This window comes from Acipenser ruthenus, chromosome 12 (genome assembly GCF_902713425.1).
Source record: "Acipenser ruthenus chromosome 12, fAciRut3.2 maternal haplotype, whole genome shotgun sequence".
NCBI lineage: Eukaryota > Metazoa > Chordata > Actinopteri > Acipenseriformes > Acipenseridae > Acipenser > Acipenser ruthenus.
This window is the reverse complement of record NC_081200.1, coordinates 41,826,728-41,851,682: the sequence shown is the minus strand read 5'-3', so window position 1 is coordinate 41,851,682 and position 24,955 is coordinate 41,826,728. Positions and strand designations below refer to the sequence as shown.

The 24,955-nt window shown below is 40.8% G+C and overlaps 2 protein-coding genes across 10 annotated transcripts in view; one reads left to right on the top strand and one right to left on the bottom strand.

Annotated features, from left to right (window-relative positions):
* Positions 1 to 2,287: 2,287 nt before the first annotated feature.
* On the bottom strand, positions 2,288 to 12,807 carry LOC117403427 (cysteine protease ATG4C). Of its 3 annotated transcripts, XR_009330771.1 has the most exons (12): positions 12,750 to 12,807; positions 11,946 to 12,075; positions 11,021 to 11,104; positions 10,344 to 10,577; positions 8,876 to 9,194; positions 7,909 to 7,979; positions 7,352 to 7,500; positions 6,756 to 6,834; positions 5,977 to 6,053; positions 4,201 to 4,320; positions 3,348 to 3,694; positions 2,288 to 3,289 (listed from the first exon to the last, which is right to left on the bottom strand). XR_009330771.1 is itself a non-coding variant. In XM_034005594.3 (11 exons), the coding sequence occupies exons 2-11, from the start codon at positions 12,019 to 12,021 to the stop codon at positions 3,551 to 3,553; spliced, it is 1,353 nt and encodes a 450-aa protein (XP_033861485.3). In that variant the 5' UTR covers positions 12,022 to 12,075; positions 12,750 to 12,807; the 3' UTR covers positions 2,288 to 3,550. The 3 variants fall into 3 exon arrangements, 2 of the variants coding, with proteins under 2 accessions (XP_033861485.3, XP_058891192.1); XM_034005594.3 differs by having other exon boundaries at positions 2,288 to 3,694; XM_059035209.1 differs by lacking the exon at positions 2,288 to 3,289 and having other exon boundaries at positions 3,544 to 3,707.
* Positions 12,808 to 14,887: 2,080 nt separating this feature from the next.
* Positions 14,888 to 24,955, top strand: part of LOC117416890 (dedicator of cytokinesis protein 7) — a 47,080-nt gene continuing 37,012 nt past the window's right edge. For 6 of the 7 annotated variants that reach the window (XM_059035207.1, XM_059035206.1, XM_059035202.1 and 3 more), the window contains exons 1-14: positions 15,064 to 15,168; positions 16,683 to 16,785; positions 17,874 to 18,049; positions 18,396 to 18,464; positions 19,070 to 19,199; positions 19,749 to 19,961; positions 20,582 to 20,667; positions 20,768 to 20,834; positions 21,145 to 21,294; positions 21,940 to 22,020; positions 22,749 to 22,914; positions 23,608 to 23,750; positions 24,031 to 24,124; positions 24,345 to 24,507. In XM_059035207.1, the coding sequence (XP_058891190.1) occupies positions 15,131 to 15,168; positions 16,683 to 16,785; positions 17,874 to 18,049; positions 18,396 to 18,464; positions 19,070 to 19,199; positions 19,749 to 19,961; positions 20,582 to 20,667; positions 20,768 to 20,834; positions 21,145 to 21,294; positions 21,940 to 22,020; positions 22,749 to 22,914; positions 23,608 to 23,750; positions 24,031 to 24,124; positions 24,345 to 24,507 (1,679 nt within the window). In that variant the 5' untranslated portion in view covers positions 15,064 to 15,130. Of the gene's footprint in view, positions 15,169 to 16,682; positions 16,786 to 17,873; positions 18,050 to 18,395; positions 18,465 to 19,069; positions 19,200 to 19,748; positions 19,962 to 20,581; positions 20,668 to 20,767; positions 20,835 to 21,144; positions 21,295 to 21,939; positions 22,021 to 22,748; positions 22,915 to 23,607; positions 23,751 to 24,030; positions 24,125 to 24,344; positions 24,508 to 24,955 lie in introns of all 7 variants that reach the window. The other variant, XM_059035208.1, reaches the window with a different exon arrangement.

The following is a 24,955-nucleotide window of genomic DNA, read 5'->3' as shown; positions in this document are numbered from 1 at the left end:
GTTTTTTTTTATTTTTTTTTTATTGTGGTTTTCCATATACTTAACAAAAAAACTGGCAAAAATGTAAAAATGTGATATTTCAAAAATGTAATTGTGTCTCAATCCTAAAATTCTAGGTGATGCAAAACTTTTGGCCACATCTGCACATGAGAACACACGTGGCGAGCCTGCATGGTTTCTGCTCACTGCGTCTATTTGTGGATGTTTACTGCTGAGGACAAGAATGCAAAACAGCGGCCGTAAAAAAGAAAAATCTGTTACTTTAACGAGACAGTTTCACTGGAATAAAAGGCACTTGCAAAATATATGGGGTACCACCGGCTGTAAGAGAGGACGCCTGTGCAAACCCAGTAACATACTCGGGGAAGGGTGAGAAACAGAATCGCTTTCCAACTCTTTTACGGGATGTGTGCATTCCCATGTCCTGAGATATAGATTATATATATATATATATATTACACACACACACGCACACCAAGAGGGGAGCTAACGGAGATGAAACAGAGTTGTTTTCGGCGCTCTTGTAGCTATGAGAAGTGACACATAGTGGCTTGCCTCGTCGGATACAAAAGCATTGCCTCCCCACGTTTAAAACACCCTGATTCACGAGCAGCGTGGAGTTCAGTGACACAAGAGCTCCCGGATACCTAATCGATCTTTAAAAGCCCAAACGAGATGTCTCTTTTAAAATTAGAATTATGGAGGCATGCTGTATTAAAGGGGTGGACTTTTTTTTTTTTTAACTATTACAAAAGCTACTATTACAGCCAGCGCCGAATTCAAATTAGCATCAGAATCATATCTGATTACAGCTGAATATAACCACAAAACCATTTTAAAATGGAACTATAAATATTAAAGCAGACCTGAAGAATATAATATAATATTTTATATATATATATATATATATATATATATATATATATATATATATATATATATATATTTTTTTTTTTAAATACACTTTAAAAATATAATGAATGTTTCGAAGCTAGTAACGTGCAACTCAGAAGTTTAATTTAAGGAATACAGAAGTAATGAAAAGAAACTTCGTACTACAGTTAACTTTGCTTTAATGCATGTGTAAATGCCAAACTACATAAGTCTATATTTCAGTTCAGATATTATTTTTCACGCGGTTTCAAATGGCATGACTTTTACTTTCTTTATTGCAGGGCATGCAACAGAGCTGTAGCTGCGATCTGTTTGTTCTGAATGCAGTGCTGCCGCACTCCCAAACACTGGCATTTGCAATCAGAACTATAGGAACTTACAGTCTTTGTTTTTGTGCCAGGGCTTATTTCCACAGGAAAAAGAAAGCTTTACAAATTGTGGAAGATAATAGTTCAGAGCTGAGCACAGAATAATGACTCTCATACATCCCCTTTTAACAGAGGAATGTTCTCCATGGAACATATTGGATTTTGAAGGGGCTGCAATGCCAGCGACACTACTGGCAGCTGTGTTAACAGAGAAGGAGCTAGCTTTGTACAGCAGCACAGTTATTACATTTCTCCAGAGACCATGACTCATTAATCAAATATTCATCCATCTCTGTAAATACACATTGAACAGAGCATCCCCTTAGAGGAGAGCACCCCCAAGTACAAGCGCCCTTTCATGTTGTGTGACAAAATCCTGAGGACACGCGGTCAAGCTTTGCATTTCTAATGCTCCATGTACCATTGGTTACCCATTTCCCAAAACAGAACCCAAATTACTGATTAGAAAATGAAAATGATGCCATTATATCTGCATACTAATATTCTTTTTTTTTTTTTTTTAATAACACTGCAGACAGTGAGTCAATTCTTTAGCTCCCTGTTTGCCATCAAACAAGTAACTTTTTCCCATATGGATGGCTAAACCCAAGGCCATGCTCCTATTAATACAGGAATCTGTATTTAGCATGGAAACAACAAACCATTGCTTAAACTGAGACGGATCAGAGAAATTAGCCATGGAAACATTACATTCTGCAGGAGGATATTTTCTTTTCCATTGGACACAATTACCAATTGTATGTGTGTGTTTGCATCTGCGCCGGTTAAAAGGAGGGTAGAAACGGTTAGTACGTATGATTAGTTTTTAATTCAGTGCATTTGACTGTGTCTGCAAAAAACAGCTACACTGAACACAGCATCTCTTTAAAGTTTAGTGGCTTGCATTTGACGCAAGGAGAGAAAATGTTTTTTACAATAATGTAAACACCTGGAGGCAGATGTGCAATTTAAAAAAACACAATAAACTTGCAGGCAGAAATAGCACAACGCAAACTTCGGAAATGCAAATTCTAGTAGTTTTATTAATTTAATAAAGAGGAAAAACAACATTTACCACATAGTCTTTATTGCAGCTGTAGTGAATATTTAGCACTAATGCTGATTCTGTGCATGATTTTGCTGCACTTCTGAAAAAGCATGTGTGTGCGTTTTTTTTTTTTTTTTTTATTAATTTCAAATATGCCTTTTATCCCATTCTAGTAAGAGATCACACAGAACACAATGGCTGCACATCCTAGGGTTCATTTAACAAGCATAGGCAAACAAGGAAGTGTAGATACAATACATGAGGTGCCAATATATACTGCTACAATGAATGAATGTGCACAATAATTGAGTGTGTTAACTTTGCATTACAGGACACGGCACTACAGCTATCAGTGATGGACACAGAGGGCGTACATTTCCCTGCACTTCTAATAGCAGGTGCTCACAGAAGACGTTTTGACACTGTGCTTTAAAATGCCCTGTTGGCCGATAAACATTCTACATAGAATTCCTTTATCGCGTTTGCCATTAAGAAGCTCGAGCAGCACCGGCTTACTTACTAACGCATACAGTGCAGCTTCGTGCGGTTCTTTATCTCACATTTCATGCTGCGATGAGGAGATCAGACCACTGTTTATTTATACAAACAATTACACAGTTCACTTTGTTCCTCTGGATTATAATTCAGCTTGCCAGAGTAGCTTGCACCTTCCATGCAGATTGGGGTGCCGAGTTCAGACACACATAAATACAAATACACACAGGCACTCACACACACACAAATACACACAGACACAGATACAAACACACAATCCATCAGATCCATCAATCCATTTCAAAAAGGCAGACATGGCTTATGACAGGGTACGCGTCTTTCAGTTATACACAATGTCATGTTAAACTGTTTATTTTGAGCATAACAAACTGTTAGTAAAAAAAGTTAAGGATTTAAATCATCCACTTCCAAAATAAATGCTACCTCCTATTTTTTATTATTTTTTAAATCATGTAAATGTTACCTCTTTTTTATTTTAAAGGAGATTTTTTTTTTTTTTTTTTAAATCATGTAAATGTTACAAAACGAGAATCCAACACCTTGAGAGCGCAGAACGCAGCTTGGATTTTATTACTTGGTTTTGTAAAACAAGTTTTACCTCTTTTAAAAAATAATTCAAGAGTGAATTAAAGACCTGAGTGAACGCTTTGAAAAGATCGCGCAGAGAGTTTCCTCCTCGTTCCTCTGCACTGAAGAACTCCACAGTCGTGTGCTGGGTGTATCCTCACAGCAAGACAAAACCTCCTGAGCTGTACTGTGGATGCCTGGGTTCCCCTTCTGAAGTCAATTCACTTTGTTCATAATCACGCCCATGGCCTTTTACGAAGGTAAACGCTGGATACTTCTCTTTAGATGAGGGTTTGAGCACCTGCAAAAACACACTGAAATATAAAACACATGCAAGAACACGTGCAATCAATAGAAAGATTTTACTACTAACAAATAAATAAAACAAAAAACACTGAACAAATCAGATACTAAATCAAACTAAAACAGCAGCACTTTCCTTAAACAACTGCTTACAGCGTCCACTTTATTAGGTGCTTACTGTGTTGAAATGGGAGTTATTCAGCTGCCTGCTGTAACTCAATAGTGGCAGTGTCTCAGAACAAGCTTGGTCAGACAACGCTGTGTAAAAAAAAAATAAACTCCCATTCGAAGACAAATGGCGCCACCTGCTGGACTGCTTAGATTTTGTTTTTTTACAAAAGCCTTTCAAAACCTACCCGTATTTGCACTGGCTGATGGGCTGCTCACTACAAAGAAGGACTAATCAATTTAGTAAATCTACTTCTGCATGGGTAGTATAGAGACTTTTTATTTTTTATTTTTTATTTTTTTAAATAGGACACCTATTTATTCCTGTGTACTTACCTTTGATATTTCTTCACTGATCTTTTCAAAGTCTTGTACACTTCTTGAGTAAAACCCGATGGTGCAGCTTGGGTCCATTTTAGTAAATGAAATTTTTTTAGGCGAGGGACAGTGGAATGACTGTAGGAACATGAAAACAACAAGTTCAGAACACAACAAGCATGCCTTCCTTTTCTGTAGAGTTGTTCTCATACAAAATCGCTGTGTTGCTATAATTGTATTAAATATGAAAAGTATGAAAAGGGTATTTCATGATATCATCTGCAATGTTGCCTAGTTGTAAAATTGGGGACAAATGTATTTTTAGAATTTCTTCCATGATATATATATATTTTTTTTGATGATGATATGATTGACTCAGATCCGACAATACTCAAGTATGGAGTGAGGTGGCAACATCAGCCTTTTAAAATACTCTCTGATACTGTGGAGCCAGGCGTCTGTATTTTCTCCACAGTAAATGATGAGAAAACGTGGCCCAATTGAGGTCTTTCAGTTTCTCATCGGTCTGGTTTAATTTACTTTGAATAAGTTAGCAACTGATTTCACAGACCCGGATTACTTGTGGACTGACTCAGCTGAAGTAACATTAGGAATGTAGTTACATGAGACACCATGCTTGAGAAGGAGTACATTACCATATGCTGGAGTAAATTCTATACATACAGCAGTGTGCACATGTATTACAACACCCCGATGCTTCTGTAGTTTGTGTGTATGAAATCAAACCACTGGAACTGAAAATCTAGGGAAATTGTCCAAATATTATTATTATTATTTATTTCTTAGCAGACGCCCTTATCAAGGGCGACTTACAATTGTTACAAGATATCACATTATTTTTACATACAATTACATTATTTTTACATACAATTACCCATTCATACAGTTGGGTTTTTACTGGAGCAATCTAGGTAAAGTACCTTGCTCAAGGGTAGAGCAGCAGTATACCTCCCCTGGGATTGAACCCACGACCCTCCGGTCAAGAGTCCAGAGCCCTAACCACTACTCCACACTGCTGCCCAAATAGACAAATGAGTGATGGTCTAATTTAATTGATGACTTTATTAGGCCACACATGCAATTAATTTAAAATAGTAAGAGAACAGGAACACGTAGCCACACATGGTAAAATGCAGGAGACTTTTTAGACATTGTTCAAGATGCCTAATTAAAGAGCAAAGCGGTCTAGCATTTTCACACAGGAGTGCCTACTGTTTCTATATCACTGATTACTGACCAAAGATGTACATTCTCATACCCTGCAGGTTTCATGCAGGAAGATATATAAACACGTGCTGTATATGATCAGTGTATTATATATATATAAATTTGCTTGCAGTGTACATGCAGACACATGCTGTAGTGCTGACTAAAGAATCCGTCGACCAAGGCGACAGCACTTCTTCCTAAAACTCTTTGCAGAAGGTTTCTGTTTTGAATGTTGTATCTGAACTGATTTTCAGATGTTTGAGGACACAGCTGCAGTAATATTCTGCAGTTTGGCTCTGTGCACAAACAGCGCTTTGCTATTCGCAAGGATTTCAAAACTGTCTAACAGCATGCCAAAAAGAACTGGAAGAATTGATGTCTACGGGGTAAAGACAAAGGGAACACCGAAGATACTGGTGAGATAGATATATAGATAGATAGATATATATAAATATATCTTTGCTCTGTAATTGAGCTTAAGCCCATTTGGATTCAAACCTTTAAGCACTAAAAGAAACTATTACATTCACATTAGTGGGTGAGCTCTTTGTAATTTTTTATTACCTCGAGTGGGAAACCGTTCATGCTGACATCTACAAAAGACTGGCAGTAATGAGGATCCATGTAAATCAAACTGTCATCTACAAGGACAAAACAAAAGACAAGTTATTCAAAAAATCATCTTATTATTACAATGCATATGATCCAATTTCTATGCAGAGCAGCAGCTGAAAACATGAAACCAGCGCTTGAGCTCCCTGGCTGATCCGCAAGGCTTGAAGGATGATTCCTTTTGCGGGACAGATTAAATTATGCAGAATCAAGTATGGTTGTATAAGCAGATTTTTTTTTTTTTTTTTTTTTTAGAGAGTAAAGGGACTGTCAGTTAATTTTTTTTTGTGAGAAAATTACTTTTACAAACACGCAATTATACTCTCGAATTTGCATATGATAAATGCAATCGGGAACTGCAGGCTGACAGGGAAACCGTATTGCTTGTCATTTAGACATTAAATAACTCAGCACTTCAAACTGGGAACATGTAAATGTGTAAATATTGACTGCCAGGTTGCACAACTGAAGGCTCCTAAGCACTTAGGAAGGTGATGAAGATTGCCTCCCTTTATACTGAAATGAACAGTATGCATGCATCTTATGGAAATCAATTACAACTGCAACTTGGGAGGTTTACTTTTGATGAATGGACTCGGTTTTGATGGGTCAGATCAAATCAAATGAGTGCTGTTTCAACCGTTGTGAATACCAAATTGGAATGCATTCATGTCTTACTGATCTTTATTAAAAACATTATGCACAATGATTTCTCTTTCCCCAAAACTAACCTTGAAATCCAACAAAGTAATACGCCTGTTTAGGCTTTCCACCAATGATCCCAATGCAATATTCAAGACTTAAAATGCCCTGTAAACAGAAAACAAAACTGTACATCAGAAGGACTTGCACATACCCTACAGTATGTCTGCAGCCGTGTTAAAGGCTGATCTCAGAATAGCTGGGTATGAGGAGTGCTTTCATGGGTCACCTCCAAGGGGTAGAGGTGTACGGATTCACTGTGTGTCGATGAATCGGGATACTTTCTTTGCATGATGTATCGTATCATAAGAGGTGTGTATCGTGACGCGAGACCCAAAGCGCTACACAGCTTGTTGTAACTGAGCAGATTGGTTCTTGTATGAAGAGTAAGTGTGTTTTATAGTTGGTGTGAACACATACTCTCCGACTCGTTTCATTTTTGTCTTTTAACATAATCGTCCATCATTAAATTGATAGTTTGCTCTTATTATGTATTCCAGTAGCCCAGCACATGTCCCGTGATACACATCGTATCTCGACCTGCACATCGCGATGCGTATTATATTGTGATATATAACAGACAGACAGACAGATGCAGCTCCAGTACATGCTAGTTAAACTGTACCTTTACAAAGTCAAAGTACTCCGGGTTGGTTTTTTCTCCACCGAGCCTCACGGGTATAAGGATAATTACAGCTTTTCTGTCGACTCTGGTTTCAGTTTCTGGGCCCTGAGCAGGTTTCTGGAGGCTATCAATAACATCAGCACTGTAAACTGGAATTAATGCATTTAAAAAGGGTTGTGCTAGGGTCATTCATCACTCTGAAACTAAAACAGTGCATAGCATTACCACTTACTTCCTGGCATTCTAAAATAGGTTTGCTATATAAAATAATACAGAAATGCAGGGTCTCAAATGTAATATTCAGCAGGATATCAAACTACAGAATTTAGATGAAACTGTAGAGTAGTTTGAGAATAACAAGAAGCAAACCAAAAAGTAGAAGGAAGCCGTCTCTATATTACATTGGTAAACTAATTGCCTTACTGGAATGCCAAAGGAACACTCCCAGTGCATTTAACTGTATTGAACACGGTGTTGTATCTGTGATTTTGAATGGGAGGTCAAGCTGGGCACCATGCCCAGAAACCCTTCTTCCAAAGACACTCGTTTTTTCATACCTGTGCAATCCTGAGCAACGTAAACTGTTATGCCTTGTAATTCAGGGTCTGTTGCTTCCTTAACAGCTTTTCTGTGAGAAATAAAGGTTCAGATTAAAAACCCTATTGCATCAAACAAAAGGGCAATAACATTATTTACACAGTTACCCAGCGGATAGAATTAGTGATTCGGCTCAGTCACTGTTCACAAAGGGTTAGATATTTTAGAAATTCAAGAAAACGATGGCTTCTTTAGCAGTAGTCTCAATACATTTAGTGATGAATACCCAACGACACGTAATAAATCAAAACACATACATTTTTAAAAAGGTTCTTTAAGCAATTAATGAATGCATCTTGGTGAGTAGAGCCCAGTATTTCAAACAGGGGTCTTCTTTTCCAATTATAACGTTGCTGGAGGTGGGAATTAAAAATAGATAAAGCAGCTTGTCTTGGGGTATATCTAGATTAAGTATAGTGTTGAACTTTCGTACTGGTAAAGAATAAGGCCATAGGGAACACAATAGAAAGAAATGCTGTCGAAGCTCATGTGTGCATATCACATGGTTAACTGTGGGCAGCTATAAAGATTTGTTTGAGACTTCAGGGTCTTTCCTTCAGCATCATATCACTCTGGGATGTTACGGGGATGAAATGAAGACTCCTATTGCACAGCAGTTTTACCCATTCCAGGTTTTACTACTGGCTTGATTAACCCCAGTGTATAGGTAGCTCAGGTGTGTGTAAAACCAGGAATGGATCAAACTGCTATGCAACAGGAGTCTTATTTCCATCCCCGTGTTAACACACTCTTAGTTAATTAACCACATGATATGTGCTCCCCATCGCCTTTTCTGTGCCAGTCTCAAAATTTAGCAATCTGCATCAACTGCCCTATTCTGACCTGTTTATGAACACAAGGCAAACTCAATGCACGTTTTTGAATGGTTAAGAGTAAGCAGCTGAATGGCGAGTGATCAGAACACACCTCAGTATGTGGGCGACCACGGCTGGCCCATACCAGTCCCCAGCTGACTTTCCAGATGCGTGCCCGAGCTCAATGAGCCTGTGCACACCAATCTGCGCCGCAGGACAGTCCGCAAACCAGGACACTATTTTGCGGTGATGAACACAGTTCAGGTCGGTGCTTGCTTCCTCCGCTCTCCCAGGAGCTGGAGCGCGGCTTTCTGGAGATTTCAGTCCCTGAAACGATGACTCTAAAGAGGAAACAAGCTTCCTGGCTGCGCTGGCGGTCCACGACTCGGTGTCCAGTCCATCCATCTTTAAGGCATCAGACCAGGTCCAGTCTGTAATGAGAACATGCAAAGGACAGAGACTACAGCAAATGTGCAACCCTGTGATTCCTGGCTCACGCAATACAAACACTACCCATTTAGTGGGGGATACAGTTTGGCTTGGGAATGAAGAGCTGGCTGGAAAAACCTGGCCCAGAGAACAGGGAGGACACTGCATAGGGAACTACTTTCACAGCAACGAAATACTTATACTGCAGCTTCTGATTTTCTTTGAACTATCTGTTAAAAGGAGACTTTGACTAATTCAAGTTGTAAGGAAATAGTGCTATTAAGGAAAAAATGACGACCTGAAAACGTCCCCAGTACTGCATTTTCAATTTTGCAGCTCTGCGGCACACACAATCTCTTTGTCAGCATCCGAGGGGGCAGGTAGGTGTGGTTCTGGTTGTAAAAGTTGGACGGTACAGGTTATACTGCATTAACACTTTGACCTTGCAAACTGTCAGAAAACCTAATTGACCCATAAATATCTAAGTGGCCATTAGTTCTTTTTTATAGCCGATGATTTCTTTGATGACATATGGTCGGTTCAAACGGGAGAACACATTTAAGCTCAAATATTGTTTTCTAAATGACTGCACAAAATCAGCCTTAAATCTCCCGTCCCGATCCACAGCCCTCACTGTCTAAAACAAATCCCTTCATTTACCAGTTGAGAAAGTAGCTAGCGTTTGATAAAAACAAAACAAACAAAAAAAAAAAAACCTCATATGTCTCTCCTGCAGAAGGCTTTTAAGTTGGGGTATCACACATTCTAGGATCCTGCACCAAAAAAACACCCTCTTGTCTATTTTGAAGGAATACAGGAATCGCAGAGGTTAATACTGCAAGCCTCTCTGCCCAATATCTTTCTCCAGGCATTGAAATAAGACTCCCGTTGCATAGCAGTTTGATCCACTCCTCGTTTCGCCATGACTTTAAGACAACACACCTGATCTTATTACCAACACACTGCGGCACATCTAGCTTGTAGTAAAACCTGGAATGGGTGCAACTGCTATGCAATAGGAGTCTTATTTTCATTCCTGTTCTCTATTAAGAGCACTGTAATCAGAGCAGAGGGATTCTGGTGGACTGTTTCTTCAACCTGCTTTCACGCTTGGATTAGTCTGGATATACAACTCTTATACAGAAGTCTACCTCTGCCCAGGAGATGAAGCACCAGGCCCTGAGCCAGCAGCATCTGCCCAGTCCTGAGCGTGCAGCCCCAGCCGCAGTCTGAGGTGAAGCTGGAGCCCTGGATCTGAGGGAACTGCTCTCGGTACGTCAGCCAGATTCGAGAGGCAAAGTCCTGATGAAACTCCACTACGCTGCCGATAACAAGCTTCCTTTCCGAGGCCTTGTCACTGCAGCTCCCCGCGACACTCTCCACTTCTGACATGGAGGAGGAAGACAGGTTAAACAAGGGCTTCACAAGCTCCTTTCTTTCAACACCAGACCCACACACTTTTCACATGTCACAGCGGCCCACTATAGCACTTCCTGTAAAAACACTAAAGCTAAAGTAATACTTTATTATTTTATTTCTTACTGCTTTCATTATTTGCCATGCTTACTAACTACTCCTTTAAGCAACGCTACGAATGGCCTCCTCTCGTTAGTAACCTTTCTTATGAACTCTAAAGACTCTTCTAGGCTGACTGGGAGGAAGTGAGATGAGGAAGCATGTCAGCTTTGTGCTAAACAAGCCGTATTTAAATACAAATAAAAACAAATAAACTACTGTGTTCAAAATGTGGTATACTGCTGTGCAAGTATCACAACTGTTTGGAATTTCACATATTTTAACTTTTTTAATTTGTTACTTTTTTACTTACCTTCTGCCTTAAAATGATAACATTTTCCCAACAGAAAAACAGGCGAATTCCTGCTGAAATATGTCTTTGTTTTCAGAATCCAACCTGGAAGATTTAAAGCAGACAAAGGCTCATTATTAGGATCATTACTTGTAAAATGCACAACAAAGAACAGCATGGTGCGTTTTCAGAAGTACCCTGTAATAATGACCTGGTGAGATTAGCAGACAGATAGGAAACAGAAGCCCATTGTTGATTCACGCCTAGCAGACAATGGTCCACAACACTGTATTAAAGACGTTAGTTCTACCTCTGACGCTGGCAACACAGGACACAGTATCTGTTTGCTTCAGAGTTTAAGAGATGAAATAATCCTGCTGAATGGTTCAGTTGTATGCGTGCGTCTTTATGACTGTCTGTATTGCTATGCACCTGACATTGCCTTTCTTTTTTAACCCCCCAAAATTGCAGATAACATGAAATACCTCTTACAACACTGCAGAGGTCACACACAAAAAAAAAAAAAAATAGCACACCCTAATCAGTCATGCAAAGATAACTCCACCTGACCCAGCATTGCATTGTACTCCAGTAATGAACGAAGGTCCATTTCATTAGTTACTTTGGGAGTAAGTTTTTATAAACAATAATTACTTACGAGGGGCTCAATCGAACAATTACAGCAGTGTATTATTTTCCTGTTCCACATGACAGCAGTATAAATGTATTTTAAATTAACAGCTAACAGAATATAAACGTGAGTTTCAGGCTTTTTTGATTATGCAGTGGTGTGTTCGGACCTGTATAATTGAAAATCATTATAGGAACCTACCTCATAGCGCGGAGCAGTATTTGTTATTGTTATAAGTACTGAGTCTGTCCCTTAGTGTTAATATTGTTTAAATGTAATCAATAAACTACAAGCCACAAGTACACATCTACTTACTGTATTGTACATTGTGCCATGCCGACAGAAACATCGATTTCAGTTTTTCCACCCCGTCTCGTTCATTATTTTCCATTGTTCCCAATTAATAATTGAATCCATCACCGCGTTCTGTAATATTGAACCATGTCTGAACATTTAAAAAAAAAAAGAACAGTATTTTAGTTTGATTTTTCCACCAACAATCTGAGCACCTGTATGTTATCGATACAGTATACTTTGGGGGGGGAAATCCAGCTGTTTCCAGACAAAACTGATGATGTCTAATGCTGGCTCTAAGTCTGAAGGCTCACTGAAGTTATTGTATAGTTTATCTATAATCGCTCCAGTTTTGACTTCAATACGGGTTTGCGCCTGAACTTCATTGCAAGCTAAACAACAGTATGTTTTCTTCTTTTGATCCACAGTAAGCTGTTAGTTACAGTGTAAGTCTGGACTATTCAATCACTCCTAAAAGTAATAGAAATTACATGCAATAAATTATACATTTATTGTACAACTGTATCATTATTGATAGGATTTCCAACATCAAGACCATTTGCTTTAAGCCTCCTCGGTTTGCTTGTCTAAAGTTGCTTGAGTTTGATTAAGTATTTCATTGCATTCCTGCAGTAAAGAACGGTCTAACGTTACTGAAAATTAAACATGACTAACCGACTCCCCGTCGTAACCATGTACAGTAAAAAGGGCTTTGTTATTATTGATTTGGTTTTGCCAGTTAGTTTTGCTTTCTAACAACACGCGTACGTTTACATACATTTCCTGCGATAGAAAGAACACTTGAAAAACATTCTTATTACTTACAATAGTGTGTTTACATTTTGAAGCGGTACAGCGCTCTCACGGTGTTTGCGTCATGACGCACAGACGTGGAGGGTGGAGCGCAGTCCTATTAGTATTATAGTCTGCGTTCAGTGCTGAAGTTGTGTGGAGAAAGGTTCGGGGATGTGTTGTGATTGGAAATAACAGCTCATCGAAACAGGGTGCGTATCCATGGCAAAAATACAGTAGAACCGTTTGTCTGGGGTGGGGGACCCCCTCATCACTTGATATCAGTCCTCAAGTAGGGAGGATCCGGGAGGGACCCCCTCATCACTTTTCTTGACAAAGGTCTTAAATCATTTAATGGACAATTATTACTTGTAGAACTTGATATTTGCACCCATTAAAATGGCTTTATTGTGATGGGTAGTGTGTGAGGGACACAGCACTGTGTACCCAGACTTGGGTTCATACTATCAGAACAGCAGTAGTGGTATAGAGGGGTAGTAACTTAACAGTTCCAAGTATCATCTTTTTAAGACTTCAATAAAGAACTGCATCTGGGGTGAACTGAGATCTCCTCTAGGAATTTGCATTGATTGCCTTCAAGGAATCCGTCAATAAGTGTTTATCCCAATAGAAGCAGGGTGTGGACCCACTACCTATACATGATTGAACAGCTGCCAGGGCTATATTGACTCCCTGATCCGTTAATTAAGTTGTAGAGAGGCAGTAATCACCACTTCTGTTCTGTCTGGTACAGAGGTGAGGTGTTGCCCTAAAGATGGTAAATATACAGGCACAGCTTGGGCTTATATTGCACATTGTCATAACAAAGCAAACCAAAGCTCTTTGCAGAGAAATAGAAAACATAGCCTGAAGAACCAAGATAGCTATTAAAAGAAAGAGAGGATAAACAGGCTGTTAGTTAAGACTTTAAAAGAGAAGCTGTCATTATAGGCAGCCCTAAGAGTGAATTCAGGATTACAATTATAATGTAATGGGAAATTAAACAGGAAAAAAATAAATAGCAATACTACTACTACTACTGATGATAATGGTAATAATAATAATGATGATGATGATGATGATGATGATGATGATGATGATAAGAAGAAGAAGAGTATCATCATCACTGGCAGTGAAGCAGTTGTGTCTCATTGCTTTAAACACGTGCCTTTGTATCCAGTTGTTTTAAATCTCCTGTGTTTGAGTATCAGTGAGTCAGTCAATGAGCAAGTCCCTTGACTGCTGGGGAGGAAGTACTGCATGACCGTATCGTTCTGGAAGCTGTCTCTGCTGATGGTCAGATTGGAGTGCTGGAGTGTGGGGTGGACACGCGCCACCCAGCTTATTAGCTAGTGATTTCCTCTTGTAGATGAGTGTTTCCCTTTCACAGGCAGGATATGAATCATGCATTACTGTATTAACCCTCCCGTGATGTCCATAGCATTGCAGGAAGAGAAAACACCATTGAAACACATGCTCTGCACGAGCAGGAAGAGAAAACACCATTGAAATGGCATGACTCCCTGCTTTCCGCAGTGTTGCTCGTTGTAGTCTGGGTCATCGCCTGCTCAATTAAAACAAGGGGCTGAAGGGCTGATCAGGGTCTTGTATTCCATTTACTGTTGACTCAGTAAATGGAGTATAAGGATGAGATGCTTATTAACTGTTTCAAGGTTAGCATGCTGTCTGTACTTGACACCTGCTTTTGCACTGACCAGCTGCCTGTAATAGCGCACCGATGCTGCGGTAGCAACATTATGTAAACTGAGGGTGCACAGCACCCCCTATGGGATAACATTGGAAGTTGTGCAATGCAGAGAACATCATGTGGCAGCCCTACCAGCCGAATGGTCGATGCAATACCTTTTATACACCATTGTGTCTTAGACATTATAAGCATGTACTGGATATTTTCTGAAGTGTGTTTATAATGTCTGATTTGAAGTTTTTAATTTTTTTTTTTTGTATTTAGTAATCTTAAAAACGCATGCAGCTAAACAACCCCAGTGTCCCCCTGTTTAACAAAGCGGAAACTCAGCCACTCCGCGTGGATAGTTTTACTTTATTAAAGTTTGACCTCTTGGTGACCTTTTAGAAAACACGTTTTCACAGATACCGTTAATTGTTTTCGAGGTTGCAAAAATACATAACTGCATACCGTACTTACTCAAAAACTGTTTAAATTCAAATTGTCTTGTTTTACTTCTACAGTATCACAAAACAACCCACTTTCAAGACACAACAAAGGGACTTATCGTGTAGCATTTGTATTCTATCTCCAGGTTTATTACGGCCCATGTTTAAACCAGCTGGTCTGTGCGCGTTTTGTAGGTGTTTTACGGTACCTTTCCAGCCTCCACGGGGACAGCGAGAACTGGTCGAGCCAGGGAGCGATCCAGTCGGCGGATACAGCCATGGCTGAACGGCGCGCCTTCGCTCAGAAAATTAGCAGGTAAGCGCGTTTAATTCACGCATTTACAACTGTCGGGACCGTTTTATTGCGCCTGAGGGCTTTGGGGTTGTTTGATGGGAAACAGCGCATGCCAGCGTTGCTTCGTCCCGGCGTTATTCCCAGCCAAAAAGGGCCTAGTTGTTGTATTCAGGATCCCCCAATGACCCGCCCTTATTATAGACAGTGCCCACATATTTTATCCTTTTTTTTTTTTTTTTTGGTATAGTTTTTTCTTGCGCGCTGCATATTTTCGTTTTAATGAATGTTAGTTATTGTGTTGTCGCAAACCACAAATGCTTGAATCACTGAAACCGTAATTGAGATACAAATAGCGTTTGTTTTCAGTGTTTTGCTAATCCCGTTACAGCGATGTGAAGACGGTGTGTGTAGTTGTTGTGTTGCTGCACTGATGGCATAGCGTGACGACCCATCCCAGCTGACACATCACACACGCGTGGAGCTGTGGACTCACATATCATAGACTGTTCGAGCCACAGGAATGCCAAATCGGGCGATTTAACAGAAGAATGTAGTCATACCTTCTGGAATCAATCAATCAGTCTTTATTTTATATAGCGCCTTTCACAGTGCACCACCATCACAAAGCGCTATACAAGAAACAGTAAAAAAAATGCTATGATTGTATAAATCCATACAGCAGACGTGCTTATATGTACAGCAATCGAATCAAGGGCTAGTAGAAATAATTATTAAGGATACCTGTCAGCCATGTGCAGTGTGTGGGGTTAAGCTGATAAATGGACTGGACGGTGAGAGGTTGCTAGCGCTACGTTATTATACCAGGGCTTTTCCTGCCTGTGGTTTTCTGTAGACCGAGCTTCCTTATTGCTGATGGTTTTACAATGGAGTTTAATACTAGGACACACGTGAGCGATTTAACTGTGCACTGGACTGGGTGAAACTGCTACGCAATCTGAGTCTTATTCCCATTATTATTTATTTCTTAGCAGACACCCTTATCCAGGGCGACTTACAATTGTTACAAGATATCACATTATTTTTTACATACAATTACATTATTTTTTACACATTATTTTTACATACAATTACCCATTTATACAGTTGGATTTTTACTGGAGCAATCTAGGTAAAGTACCTTGCTCAAGGGTACAGCAGCAGTGTCCCCCACCTGGTATTGAACCCACAACCCTCTGGTCAAGAGTCCAGAGCCCTAACCACTACTCCACACTGCTGCCCCGATTCCCATCCCTGTTACAGTTTAAAAAAACGTGTTCCGCAATAAACACAGCCATGAAACAATTTTTATTCTTTTTTTTAAGACCCACTCAATATAACACAGTGGGTGACAGCGCTGCGGTAACGATGGTGCGGGTGATAGCGCCGCGGTAACGATGGTGCGGGTGACAGCGCCGCGGTAACGATGGTGCGGGTGACAGCGCCGCGGTAACGATGGTGCGGGTGACAGCGCCGCGGTAACGATGGCGCGGGTGACAGCGCCGCAGTAACAATGATATCTTCTTGATGTTTCACAGGACTGTGGCAGCAGAAGTAAGAAAGCAGATCGCAGGCCAGTATGGAGGCTCCCCACAGCTACTTAAAAACCTAAACGTCGCTGCCAGTGCATCCCATCACACAGTAAGTGCTGCTGCATGGACAAGGGGCTGGATAAGTAGGGCACATTTAATAGAGTTATATTTTTTAAGTAATTCCCGGTAACTGTTGTAATATACTCTGCTGTTTTCTGAAATCCTACACCGAAACCTTTTGGGGTGGGGTGGGGTGGGGACAGACGACCCCAAAACATTCAAATGAAAAGCACTTCAACACTAATGTTAGGTGGTGTGTCATTAGGGTTTTTAACATATGTTAATTATGCTGTGCAAAACAGTAATTAGATAACCTGTTATTGGAATCCAGGTTTAAAAAAAAAAAAATCTTTGATTGTCTAGACTTGCCCCATTGAGAATGGCAGGATAGCTATTAACTGATCAGAGATCTAAAGGCAGTGTTTAAGGGCTGTGGAAGAGCTGCGGTACTGTAGACTAGTGTGTCTTTTAATCAACGCAGTCTGTTAACTGCATGGCTTCACATTTTCAGATCCTTTTTCACAACTGAAACACATGTTCTTGCAATTTTAATTAGTTGAAAAAAAACAAAAACCCACATATTGTAAAACCCCTGTATTACCCCTGAAACACTGTGGGGTGCAGTAGAGTGGGTGTTATTTATTTATGCATCGGTTTCCTTTGCATGCTATTTTTTACACAGTCTTTTATGAATTCTGTTATAAGAACGAATACAAGTATGGTCCTGTTTGCCTCTGAATACATTTCAGGGAGGGAAACAAGACTCTTGTTGCATAGCAGGTTCCGCATTCCAGGTTTTACTACGAGCTTGATTAGCCACAGGGTACAGGTAACAAGCTCAGGTGTGTCTTATTATTAAACTCCTAGTAAAACCAGGAACTGCTATGCAATAGGAGTCTTAGTTCTATCCCAGAGTCACCATGGAATTCTTATTTAGTGTGCTGTAAGAAAAGGGATCGTGATTGTGGAGCAGTGAACCAAAAGCTTGCATCGAGGAGCAGACCCCCATGCATGTTTAGCTCCACCCTAGGAGTGCAGGGGAAGTCTCATTCCCATCCCTGCATTTCAGTCAGTGTTTGTGTAGAACACGTGAGCCTTTGTCCCAGCACTAATTGAACAGCGTTTTCAATAATTTAGGTTCCACTCACAGAAGCGGTGGAGCCGGTGGACTATGAAGGCTATCACATGAGTCACCCCCCCGCGGTGGAGTCGGGTCCTCTCAGGGACCTCATGGAGTTCCCCCCCGATGATATCGAAGTGCTCTACACGCCCCGGGAGTGTCGCACGCTGGTGCCAGCTGTCCCAGAAGAAGGGTGAGAGATCTCCTCCTCCTCCTCACACAGCGCTTCCTTGTCTATAGAGCTGCACAAACCCGTTATTGTATTGTTGGAGCTCTCCACGGAAATAATCGCTTCATGCAGCACTGCTTGTCGATTTGCAATGCTTAGAAGATGTGGGGCTAGTAAAACGTAGCGTGTTAAACCGACAGTCTGTCTTGTACCTGCTCCTGGTCTATCTGAAAGCCACATGTTTCCCTTTTCTCCAGATTTCCTGTCCCATATTTATGGCAGTGCTGTCAGCTTGAACCGATAGTTACGCGGCACAGTTTAACAATTGTTTGTGATTGTGTTTGTCTTTATAATTTGCTATATTTTCCAGTGATAATGACCCATACGTTAAGGACTGTGCAGGATCCTACACTGAGGACTGGGCAATTGTAAATAGAAAGTAAGTTGTTTTGCTGTTTTTTTATGACTGGAAGATATTTTCAAGTACAATATTAAGACAGTTGTGTTTATATATCTTTGTGTTGCAAGTTCTGAAGTGGAATCTTGTGTTTGCACCCTGTGATGTGTGTATTGTATTATTTAACAAAGGCATGTATCATGTGGTGCTGTTTGTGTTTAATGATGTCTAATTCGATGGCTGTCTCTTTGTCTTCTCTTCCTGATACATCTTGATTTGTACCATTAGGGTGAGTGCTCTAATAGCCTTGTGTGTGTGAGGGGAGATTGCTAGCTAATTGTAATTACATGTCATTCTGTAGGTATCAGGGAATCAACCCATTTCAAATAATTACCAAAGCTGAGGGAAGAGTGCCATCCTGTCCACGGACACTGTTGGTGTGCACGCTATCACAACAGCTAACAACCCGAGCAGTAGTTTACCCTGGGACTCGAGGACTTTTGTTACTGCTATATAGTTATAGATACCATAGATAGATATGTTTTTGGGAGCTTGTTTTTGGAAGTTTGTGGTGATTTAGGTTATCAGCCTTATTTAAAATGGATATGATTATCTGTTCATGCAAAGCCTTTCCTGTTTTTAAATAGATACCATAAGCTTGGGACAGGGTTTAACCCAAACGTGCTCGACAAACAGAAAGAGAGGCAAAAGGGCCTCCCAAAACAAATCTTCGAATCTGACGAAATGCCGGACAGCCAGAGTTACCAGGATGAGCAGGTACAGTCACTGCTGTTTGCAGCACCCTGTCCTTGTAGGGTACAAACCACAGAGAAAGAAAAGTTTAAATACATTTGCAAAGTTATGCATTTGTCATGCAAAGCAACGCTTATTTTGGGGGGGGGAGTGGACTAGAACAAATATATATTATTATTTTTTTTTTTAAATCTGATAATGATGGTTTTGTTCTAAACTAGCTGTTTTTAACCTATTTCTTTGTCAATTATATGCAACAGTAATTAATCTTCAGTTAATTTACGAAAAATGAAGCAGTGTTCAAGCCCACCGCAATGTGTTATCCACATTATTGGTAATTCTAGCCAACTATATATTAACAATTCAGGGATGGAAATAAGACTTCTGATGCATAGCAGTTTGACCCATTCCAGGTTTTGCTACAAGCTTGATTAGCCACAGTGTCTAGGAAAAAAGCTCAGGTGTGTCATTATTAAGCTCCTAGTAACACCAGGATTGGATGAAACTGCTGTGCAATGGGAGTCTTTGTTGTATCTCTGCAGTAACTGTTTTCCACGTGTGCATGCTTTTCAGGATGAGCTCAAAAGGAGGTCAATGTCTATTGATGACACCCCGCGCGGGAGCTGGGCCTGCAGTATCTTTGATCTCAAGAACTCGCTCCACGACCCGCTGCTTCCCAACCTGCTGGACCGAGCGCTGAACGAGGAGATCGATCGCCAGAACGAGGAGCAGAGAAAATCAAACCGGCACAGAGAACTGTTCGCTCTTCACCCGGCTCTGGAGGAGGTACTGTCTGGAGAAGAGAAACCAACGCTAGCTTTTCCCTGACAGCCCAGCAAAATGAGTTTTCTTCCCTTGTGCTTTTATGTGAACGAATGTAGTCTTAAGAGATGTGAGTGACAACACCGAAGGTTAAAGACTATGAAACGTGTGCTGAAGCAGCAGCGAGGAGTGCGGTACAGGGGGGACTTCTGTCTCGGAAAAGTGATTGCATTCGCCATTCGATTTACTGTCAAAGAAACATGAAATGGGCTTCATCTGGCTTTTGTTTTGTTTTTATAGGGTGTGATGGAAATACCCAGTAATAAAAACCTTGCTTTATCGATGCCTTCAGTGGTATCGTTGAACTTCACCAAATTCTATAGTGTGCACATTTACGAGAACACCCCATTGCTTCTGTAGTTTTGATTGGTTGTGCATATGAAATCAAGTTGAAGCACAGAGTGGTCTAACATTTTCACACGAGTGCCTATTGTTTCTATATCACTCATTACTGACTGTAAATTGAAATTCTCACACCCAGAGGTTTTCATGCAGGTAGGCATATAAAGGGTATAAACACGTGTGTGTGTGTGCATGCATGCATGATGTATGTATGTAATTCTAATGTTATGATTTCATTTAAGGACGAGCCTATCGAGCGACACAGCATTCCCGACGTCCCTAAAGAGCACTTTGGACAGAGGCTGCTTGTAAAATGTTTATCGTTGAAGTAAGTGCAAAGTATATTTTAAAGTAAAGTGTCTTGTTTAAAATGAATTAATATAAAGACATAAATAAATCATGTTAATTATTGACTTTTACCTTTAAAGGTTTGAAATAGAAATTGAGCCGATTTTCGCAAGCTTGGCCTTATATGATGTCAAAGAAAAGAAAAAGGTTTGTTGATGTACCAAGAAACAAGTCCAATAACTTTTCCCACCCCTTATATATTAGTTGAATTTGCTTTGTAATACATTGTGCACACCAGACAGAGGAACTGTTTTTTTTTCCCATAGAACCATTCTTAACCCTGCATTGCCCAGAAGGTTTTATGACACAACGCTACATAAAAGAGCCGGCATGTCATTTGTTATTTTTTTTAGTGTGTAAAAATGATTGTCAGCACCTGCCACTAGAGGGCAGTATTGTGTTTATAACTCTGTGTTGGTGCCCTTCTTTGTATCCCACTAAATATTTTGTTTTTCAGATTTCGGAAAATTTCTTCTTTGACTTGAACTCTGAACAGATGAAGTCGATGCTGCGCCCACATGTTCAGTGTGCTGCGATTTCTACCCTGGCCAGATCGGCCATCTTCTCCATTACGTACCCCTCCCAAGACGTCTTCCTGGTCATAAAGGTGAGATGGGCTGGATAGCACACGTCGCTCAGCTTTTAAAAGACTCTTTAGAGTTAAGCTGAATTCCACCTACAGTATAGCTGCCGATATGCAGGTACAGGGATGGAAATAAGACTCCAGTTGCATAGGAGATTCACCTAATCCAGGTTTTATTACAAGCTTGATTAGCTGTAGTATGTCTTATTAAACTGATCGTGAAACCAGAAATGGATCAAACTGCTATGCAGCAGGAGTCTTATTTCCAACCCTGTACTAGCTTTGACAGATTTTCTATGAGTCTTGATTTATTTTGAAGGCTGCTCTGAATCTCATTTCTAATGCACTTACCAGTATGTGGTGATCGCTGTGTAAAATAATCTGTATGAAATGTTCTCTCAGCTGGAGAAGGTGCTACAGCAAGGCGATGTCGGAGAGTGTGCGGAGTGGTGATCGCTGTGTAAGATAATCTGTATGAAATGTTCTCTCAGCTGGAGAAGGTGCTACAGCAAGGCGATGTCGGAGAGTGTGCAGAGTGGAGATCGCTGTGTAAGATAATCTGTATGAAATGTTCTCTCAGCTGGAGAAGGTGCTACAGCAAGGCGATGTCGGAGAGTGTGCGGAGTGGTGATCGCTGTGTTAGATAATCTGTATGAAATGTTCTCTCAGCTGGAGAAGGTGCTACAGCAAGGCGATGTCGGAGAGTGTGCGGAGCCTTACATGGTCTTCAAGGAGTCGGACACTGCCAAGGTGAGAGGAAACCTGGGAGAGGGTTCTTTTCAGGGCTGGAAGTAAGACTCCCATTGCAGAGCAGTTCAGTCCATTCCATGCTTTACTGTGGGGATATTTGTACACACTGGAGCTTGTAACCTAAACACTGCTGTGTCTAATTAATATCAAAGTAAAATCTGGAACGGGTTAAACTGCTATGCAATGGGAGTCTTATCGTCCTCCCTGTTAAATGATTATATGGACTTATCCATTGTATCAAGACTGCTTTTGAAAACAACACAAAGAGCTCTGTACTGTATTGCTGTGTTTGGTGTTGTATGGTAGAGCTCTGTACTGTATTGCTGTGACTCCCAGTTCATTGCTGTGTTTGGTGTTGTATGGTAGAGCTCTGTACTGTATTGCTGTGACTCCCAGTTCATTGCTGTGTTTGGTGTTGTATGGTAGAGCTCTGTACTGTATTGCTGTGACTCCCAGTTCATTGCTGTGTTTGGTGTTGTATGGTAGAGCTCTGTACTGTATTGCTGTGACTCCCAGTTCATTGCTGTGTTTGGTGTTGTATGGTAGAGCTCTGTACTGTATTGCTGTGACTCCCAGTTCATTGCTGTGTTTGGTGTTGTATGGTAGAGCTCTGTACTGTATTGCTGTGACTCCCAGTTCATTGCTGTGTTTGGTGTTGTATGGTAGAGCTCTGTACTGTATTGCTGTGACTCCCAGTTCATTGCTGTGTTTGGTGTTGTATGGTAAAGAACAAGGAGAAGCTGGAGAAGCTGAGGGCCCAGTCGGAGCAGTTTTGCCAGAGGCTGGGCCGGTACCGAATGCCCTTTGCCTGGACAGCGATCCATCTGATGAACATTGTCAACAGCGCTGGGAGCCTGGAGAGAGACACCAACGAACTGGAAATCGGGGTGCCGGGTAAGAAAGCTGAAATATACAGAAACGCTTTAAAATAATGGCTGCAATTTCATGATGAATTCCGACTGAATAACACCTGAAGATCGTATTCACTTCCTCTGAGTTCTGAAGTAATTCATTTAAAATTCAGCCCTGTTAATTCGTGTGGATTTAATGTTAGCTGTGTTCATTCCATGTTCTTTTGTAACAAACGATGCTGATCACATGTATAAGGCATGTATTCCTGCAAGAATTAACACTGTTCGCAATCCCCTTGTAAGCGAGCAAGAGGGAATTAATTGGGAGTGGATCAAACTGCTATGCAATGGGAGTCTTATTGGAATACAGGGATGGAAATAAGAAATGTAACTGTCTAACTTCAAAACAGTCAAGGTAAAAATGATAAGACATGAAGTCCATACGTAGGCTCTGTACTGAGGAACCTTATCGTTTGTCTGCTTGACGACTTATAAGTTTTACATCATAATAAATGTTATGAGCTTGAACTACTGTATCGTTGAAGTGCTCTCTATATCACCCAAGGGATAGATAGTGGTGGCGTCCTGCTGTACGTTGAGAGCGCTGTGCAGTGGTAATGAAACTGTAATTCTCGAGACTGGGATGCGCATGTTGAGACAGGCTGTATTTGCACCTGTGATGTGTTGCAATGGGATAATCCTTTTCACAAATGCCACTGCTTGATTCCTTGTGCAGAGCGTAAAGGGTCGTGGTCCGAGAGAAGGAATTCCAGCGTCGTGGGCCGGCGGTCTCTCGAGAGAACCACAAGCGGGGACGAGACTTGCAACCTCACCAACTTCAGACCAGCCACTCTGACTGTGACCAACTTCTTTAAGCAGGTGCGCGAGGCAGGGCAAGAATACCTGGCACTCCACTAGCGTTAGTCATTTTCATACAGGGAGATATTTTAGTGCTTTGAAATAGACACACAGAGGAAATCGGAGCGTGCGTTCTGTAGGCATTGCTGTTGCTGCCCTGTAGAGACAGAGAGGTGGAATCGGAGCGTGCGTTCTGTAGATACTGCTGTTACTGCCCTTTGTTTTATACAGTTTGTAATGAAGGTGTGACGGTATTAATTGTGAGTAAATGTGCTGCTTTCTGAGCTGTTCTTGTTTTCAGGAAGGAGATCGTCTGAGTGACGAGGATCTGTATAAGTTTCTTGCTGACATGAGAAGACCTTCTTCAGTTTTAAGGAGGCTTCGACCTATTACAGGTAAAAGACCATTCACTGGATGCATCAGCAACCACTCCAAAATGGCTTTGACCAGTTAGAATGCAGTCCCCACGGCACATTGTTAGGGGAAAGCTTTCTGTGTGTGTGTTTTTTTTTTTTTTTTTTTTTACTAACTTGCAGTTTTATTATATTCTTGAATGTCATTTTTTTATGTTCACCCAAATTAAATATGAACCATCTTTCTTTCTCTCTCTTTCAGCTCAGTTAAAGATCGACATCTCACCAGCACCAGAAAATCCACACTACTGCCTAACCCCTGAGCTGCTGCAGGTTAAACCCTACCCTGACAGCAGAGTCAGACCCACCAGAGAAATACTAGAATTTCCAGCAAAGGACGTGTACGTCCCGAACACAACTTGCAGGTACCGTCCCCTTATTGCACTTCAGTACAGCATTACCAGGCAGGGCCCTCATGGGCACGTGACACACACAATAGATCATGTGTAAAGTATTGGAATCGAACCACTTCTCATGGTGATTTTGCAATCTGGACATGGTTTTGAAAGGTCAGAGCAGCGTTCCTTATCTCAAAGATTTGTTGACATTGTTGATCTGTGCAAGGTCATGTTGACATGGCGTGATGTTTAGGGGCGAGCTTGTCCCTTTCTCAAATAGATGTGCTTTATTTCCATCTCTCTCTTTGTAGAGAAGCTATACCACCTGTTGGAGTTGTTTGAATGTTCCTGAGGGGTTTCCCCGGGTATCCACGGCACAGTTAACTCTTGCTGTACAGGATGTATAGCTTTGCCGTTCTGCAGTCGCACTCAACAATGGCATTCTACTGCAGCAGAGACTTGTGTTACAGTTATA

Excerpts from the sequence above, each read along its gene's own strand:
- LOC117403427 (XM_034005594.3), bottom strand. The coding sequence starts at position 12,021 with ATGGAAAATAATGAACGAGACGGGGTGGAAAAACTGAAATCGATGTTT. Across the intron at positions 7,501-7,908 it reads CGTTGCTCAGGATTGCACAG|TTTACAGTGCTGATGTTATT; the intron begins GTATGAAAAAAC and ends CATTAATTCCAG. Across the intron at positions 6,054-6,755 it reads TTACTTTGTTGGATTTCAAG|ATGACAGTTTGATTTACATG; the intron begins GTTAGTTTTGGG and ends TTGTCCTTGTAG.